General features: G+C 43.5%; 1 protein-coding gene across 9 annotated transcripts in view; it reads left to right on the plus strand.

The window, feature by feature from the left end:
* LOC132824518 (liprin-alpha-1-like) overlaps window positions 1-5,785 on the plus strand; it is a 230,080-nt gene extending 224,295 nt beyond the window's left edge. For 6 of the 9 annotated variants that reach the window (XM_060839129.1, XM_060839135.1, XM_060839133.1 and 3 more), the window contains one exon: window positions 4,438-5,785. Coding sequence is in view for 1 of the 9 variants with exons in the window: in XM_060839135.1 (XP_060695118.1) it covers window positions 4,438-4,460 (23 nt within the window). In the remaining 8 variants the exon portion in view is untranslated. The remainder of the gene's footprint in view (window positions 1-4,437) is intronic. The other 3 variants (XM_060839138.1, XM_060839137.1, XM_060839136.1) reach the window with 1 other exon arrangement.
* Window positions 5,786-6,245: the final 460 nt, after the last annotated feature.

Consider the following 6,245-nt stretch of genomic DNA (forward strand, 5'->3'; position numbering starts at 1 on the left):
TCCACCTGTCCATCCTAAATGGTCCACCCCTAGTCCTTCGAGTGTGACCCCAGTTCTGGACACATCTACCATCGGAAAAATCCTCCTCACACCTACCCTGTCAAGTCCTGTTAGAATTTTATAAGTTAGTGAGTTTTGAGAAGATTTGTAGCTCAGGTTCAGGTTCTGGATATAAGTTTGCTTGCTGAGATAGAAGGATCATTTTCAGACATTTCGTCACTGTACTAGGTAACATCATCAGTGAGCCTCCTGTGAAGTGCTGGTGTTAGTGACAAGTTTTCTGCTTGTGTTTAGGTTTCCTTGGGTTGGTGATGTCATTTCCTGTTCTTTTTCTCAGTGTGGTAGATGGGGTCCAGATCAATATGTTTGTTGATAGAATTCCAGTTGGATTGCCCTGCTTCTAGGAATTCTCATGCGTGTCTCTGTTTGACTTGTCCTAAGGTGGATGTGTTGTCCCAGTCAAAGTGGTCTCCTTCCTCTTCCATATGTGAGGATATTGATGAAAGAGGGTCATGTCATTTTGTGGCTAGTTGATGTTCATGTGTCCTGGTGGCGAGTTTTCTGCCTGTTTGTCCAGAGTAGTGGTTGTTATCGTCCTTGCACGGTATTTTGCACAAGCAAAACTAATGTCATTTACAAAATACTGTGCAAGAACTGTGACAAACACTACATTGGACAAACAGGCAGTAAACTAGCCCCCAGGATACATGAACATCAACTCGTCACAGAAAGACATGACCCCCTCTCGCTGTTATCCTTACATACAGATGAGGAAGGAGACCACTTCGACTGGGACAATGCATCCATCCATCCAACCTAAACACAAATAGAAAGCGGGCCATACCAGCAGTGCTTCACCGGAGGCTCACTGATGATGTTCCCTAGTATGGTGACGAAACGTATGAAAACAAGCCTTCCAGCTCAGTGAGCAAACTTGCATCCAGAACCTTAACCTGAGCCACAGATCTTCTCAAAACTCACTTTACTTTCTCTCTAACTCTTGAAGTATAAGATAATAGCTCTTTTGAAGAGCTGGTGCAGGCATGCCGCACCATAACAAACTCATGCTTCATTGAAGCGCTGCTTTGTAATCTTAGGACATGGAAGCCTTCAGCTGAATCCAGGAGAGCTGTGGATCAGCATGTTCAGCTCATCTCAGAGTACTAACTCCACCAGTGGAATTACTGAGGCTCAACAAAGATTTCCCCTCGCCCTCGCAACGCACAGCCCTCTACTCACTTCGCTCCAACCCCAACCTCACCTTCAAACCAGCGGACAAGGGGTGTGCAGTGGGAGTTTGGTGCACTGACCGCTGCACTGCAGAAGCCAGGCACCAACTCGAAGACACCACCTACTGCCCCCTTGACCATGACCTCTACCCCCCACCCATCACCAAACCATCATCTCCCAGACTGTTCACAACTGTATCACTTCAGGAGATCTCCCACACACAGCTTCCACCCTCGTAGTCCGGGAACCCCATACTATCCAGTTTTACCTCCTACCAAAGATTCACAAGCCTGACTCCCCCGGCGGACCCATCATTTCATCCTGCTTTTGCCACACCGAACTCATTTCCACGTACCTTGATACTATCCTGTCCCCCTTGGTCCGAGAACTTCCCACATACTTTCGGGACACCACCCATGCCCCCCCCCCCCCCAATACTTCATTTTCCCGACCCCCAACACCTCATCTTCACCATGGACATCCAGTCCGTGTGCACCTCTATCCACCATGACCAGGGCCTCCAAGTTCTCTGTTTCTTCCTCTCCCGGCGTCCCCACCAGTAACCCTCCACTGACTCTCTCATCCGTTTGGCTGAACTGGTCCTCCCCCCCCTCTCAATAATTTCATCCTTGGATCCTCCGACTTTTTCCAGACAAAAGGGTAGCCATGGGCACCCGAATGGGCCCCAGCTATGCCTGTCTCTCTGTTGGTTTCATGTAACAGTCCATTTTCCGGAGTTACACCGGCACCACTCCCCACCTTTTCCTCTGCTGCGTTGATGATTGTTTCGCCTCCCACAAGAAAATTGAACAGTTCATCAACTTCAACACATTCCACCCTGACCTCAAGTTCACCTGGACCATCTCAGTCACCTCCCTCCCCTTCCTGGACCTTTCCATCTCCAACAACGGTGACCGGCTCAATACGAACATCTTCTACAAACCCACTGATTCCCACAGCTACCTGGACTATACCTGCTCCCACCCTGCCTCCTGTAAAAATGCTATACTTCATTCACAATTCCTCTGCCTCTGCTGCATCTGCTCCCAGGGCAGACCATATCCACCACAGAACACACCAGATAGCTGCCTCCTTCAAAGACCGCAACTTCCCCTCCCATGTGGCCAATGATGCCCTCCAGCGCATCTCATCTGTTTCTGTATCTCCGCCTTCAAACCCCACCCCTCCAATTGCAACAAGGACAGACCCCCTGGTCCTCACCTTCCACCCCACAAACCTGCGCATACATCGTATCATCCTCTGCCATTTCCACCACCTACATACGCTCACCACCACCAGGGATAGATTTCCCTCCCCATCCCTATCCGCTTTCTGTAAAGACATTCCCTTCACGCCTCCCTTGTCAGGTCTATGCCCCCCCCCCCCCCCAAAAAAACAACCCACCCTCCCTCCTGGCACTCTCCCCTGCCACCACGGAATTGCAAAACCTGCGCTCACACCTTCCCCCCACCTGACCTCTATCAAAAGCCCCAAAAGAGCCTTCCACATCCATCAAAGTTTTACCTGCACTTACACACGTCATTTACTGTATCCGTTCCTCCCAATGCGGTCTCCTCTACACTGGGGAGACACGACACCTACTCTCGGAGCGCTTCGGAGAACATCTCCAGGACACCCGCACCAATCAACTCCACTGCCCCGTGGTCGAACACTTCAACTCTCCCTCCCACTCCGCCAAGGACGTGCAGGTCCTGGGCCGCCTCCATCGCCACTCCCTCACCACCCGAGGCCTGGAGGCAAAACACCCTCCAACCACGCAGCATCAATATGGATTTCACCAGTTTATCCCATTCCCAACCTTCCGACTCAGCACTGCCCTGTTGACCTTCTCCTCCCCAACCTATTACCACAACCCCATCTCCATCTACCTATCACACTCTCAGCTGCATGGCCACCAGCCCCACCCCCCTCCGGCCCACAGGCCTCACCCCTAATGACGGGCTTGTGCCTGAGACGTTGATTCTCCTGCTCCTCAGATGCTGCCTGACCTGCTGTGCTTTTCCAGCACCACTCTCTTGACTCTGATCTCCACATCTGCAGCCCTCACTTTCTCCTAAAAGATTTCCAGTTCAAATGTACCAGTAATGTATCAATCCTTTCAGTTAAATATGTGACCTTTTTTAAAATAATCACCAGACTTTCTCAAGATATGAATTCCAAACTGAGACTTGAACACAACAGAGTTCAAATAATAAGCGATAACCTGGTACATTTTAAGTTGTGACACAGTCTCCTTCCTTTTGTTGCAGTTTTATTTCAGCAGAGTCCTGTTTCATTAGGAGTTGATCTTGCAGTATATGATGTATAAAAATTCCTTTTCTTGTACATTGTGGATAAAAGCTTTGAGTGAGTGTTTGTGAACAGCCGAGGAGAGTGTTAATCTGATATCCCTAGCTATCAGTGTCACTAACATCATGATAATTGATTGAGTTATTTATTTAGCTGTGCAATTTTGCTCTTTGCAAATTTGTTTTTCTACATAACCGCAGTAACTTAAACCTTAATAAATTAAACATGAAATGCTTCAAGATTACCAGAGGGTGCAAATGGCACAAAATAAATGCAATTTTATTGGAGGAGGGGTTGGATCCTGGGCCCAGGGAGGAGGGGGTTAGGGTTCATTAACTCTAAAGTGGCATCAATACATGATTACAGTTGTTCAAGAGAACCATGTGAGTTATCAAATACTTTTTCAGTTATTCACTAATACATTCTGCCGAGGTAATTAATACTGGCAGCAATAATGAGTAAAACCTTATTATATTGAGCTGAAAGATGACGCGAGTTAATTAAAAATAAACGTTTCAATTGTGATGACTTTATACAAATAAAGTTTTTTTTTATGTCTTGAATAAGGTGCTTAATTACAATTGTGCACTTAGATTAATTGCTCATAGTTGGCCTAACTGTGGTAGAAAATCCACTTTGGAACGAGGTAAATTTGTTTTCTGTTAATTATTTTTCTGAATAGTGTCCCTCGAGTTGTAGTTCCTTGATGGCCTTGCTCAAAAATGCTGTGTTCCACCACACGAGCAACATAAAATCCGTAACACAAAACAAAGGCAGGCCACGGTGTTGTCTTGTTCTACATAGTAATGAAGTAACTCAGCATTTGTATATCTATTAATGTGTTAGTAATATTTAACACTGTCCAATGTTGACATTTACTAATGTTCTTTTTTTTAGTCCATTCGCACTATTTCAACTGATGACTGCACAGCATTGAAAGCCTTCATGCAGTAATTATACATCACATGAGTTGCTGACAAAGCTGGGGAATCTGTGATGTAGCAATATTTCTAACTTGGACTTAATATTTTAATACAGAGATTTAAACTAGTTGAACCACAACTCATGATATCCTAGATATAAAGTTTTAGAATAAATGTTTCTTATATTTATGTAAACCTGTTTCAATATTGATTTATTGTAGATCTGGCACCTAGCTTTAATTGCGTACCCTTGCTTAGAACACATTTTATAACTATGTACAATCTTTCTTAAATCAATTTTCTTTACTCTTAATCATGTTACTTTTTTCAAAGAAATGTATCATATGTCTGTATGTATTCATCCCTATGAGAATTGTGGGGGTTTTGTAAATCATTGTGTAATTACTACAAATATTCAGATTTTTTTATAAAGTTGAGGACAAAACTGTGGGTGTAGTGGCATTTTCATGCTTTTTTTCCCCCCAAAAGAAACTGCATGCTGACAGCACTGTGTGTTAATGTTGTAGTTAGTCTGAAGTCTGTAATTAAATTTTTTTTAAACCATCAGTTCTCATCTTTTAAATTGTAAATGCTTGTCCATTTTTTGCAGTATGGCTAATAATGAATAGGTGGACAGGAGAAGAGGTAAAGCCATAGATATATAGGAGTATTGAGGAATAGTGGGGGGTGGGGGGTGAATGCAAGAGGCTCACCTCCTGTTACAACTTGAATGCTATTTCCTCTGTAATTTTTAAGAAAAGGCTGGTTTAACCTTTCAGTGGACCAATATCAATGACCGTGGTGTCAATTAATACTATTCAATTTGAGAAGTATAAGAAGCGGGGTACTTTTTAAAAGAAAATGAAAGCCTTATTTATTTTTCTTGAAATATGGTTTGCTTTTTTGCAACCCTTTCCTAATCTATAGATACTGTGTATATTCCTTTTTAAAAGGTCACCCATATATAGGAGATCGGAAAGATGTTGTCATGGCTTTATTAAGAGTGTTCAGTATTTTTGAGTAAATCACCAAGGTGTCAGCTGCAGTTTGTTGGTATTATAGTGAGTTATGTCTTGTGTACCAACACATTGTAAATCTGTCCAAAACTCTTGTGGTCAATTTTTAATGTATGTTGGCCTGAATAATGTACTGTTATTTGTCCAATATTTTGCAGTTCTGAGTTTTTCCTCTGCCTTCTTGTAACAAATTATGTACAGTCTATACAGTACTTTGAACTATTTTTATCACAGTATTTATTGCTTTCTTTCAATAAAATACTTAAACTTTTATTTTCCACTGCCAATAAACAAAAATGAAAACCACAGTTATTCAATGTGTGGGATTTATGAAATGTATTGTCTTTGACTTCTTCCATTGTCCTTGGGAATGGAAATGGACTACCAATGGTAGGTTACATTTATATACCTTCTCTCAAAGTAGCAAGGCATCTCACTACTTGACACTGATACTCAGAGAGCAGACCTCACCACCATCACCATCATCATAGCGTGTGCTTTGGCATCAGGAATGACTCGTTTCCATGCAGGTAGCCGATGAAGTCAGGGCACAAACTGCAGGCTGGCACAGGCACACCACTGAGTGCCCAGAGAGCTCTGCACATCCGTCACTTGCAGGTTTGTGCACTGGGGCTTCTCTTGAGATTTCTCAACGGTTTGCTGTATGATTTTTCCAAAGTGTGTTCTTTTCTCCTCTCATTGATTCATGAGGTGATTCAACCACTTAACAAATACAGAAGGTATTATTACTAAGAAAAGCTACTGT

The sequence above is a fragment of the Hemiscyllium ocellatum genome, chromosome 18 (genome assembly GCF_020745735.1).
Source record: "Hemiscyllium ocellatum isolate sHemOce1 chromosome 18, sHemOce1.pat.X.cur, whole genome shotgun sequence".
Lineage (NCBI taxonomy): Eukaryota > Metazoa > Chordata > Chondrichthyes > Orectolobiformes > Hemiscylliidae > Hemiscyllium > Hemiscyllium ocellatum.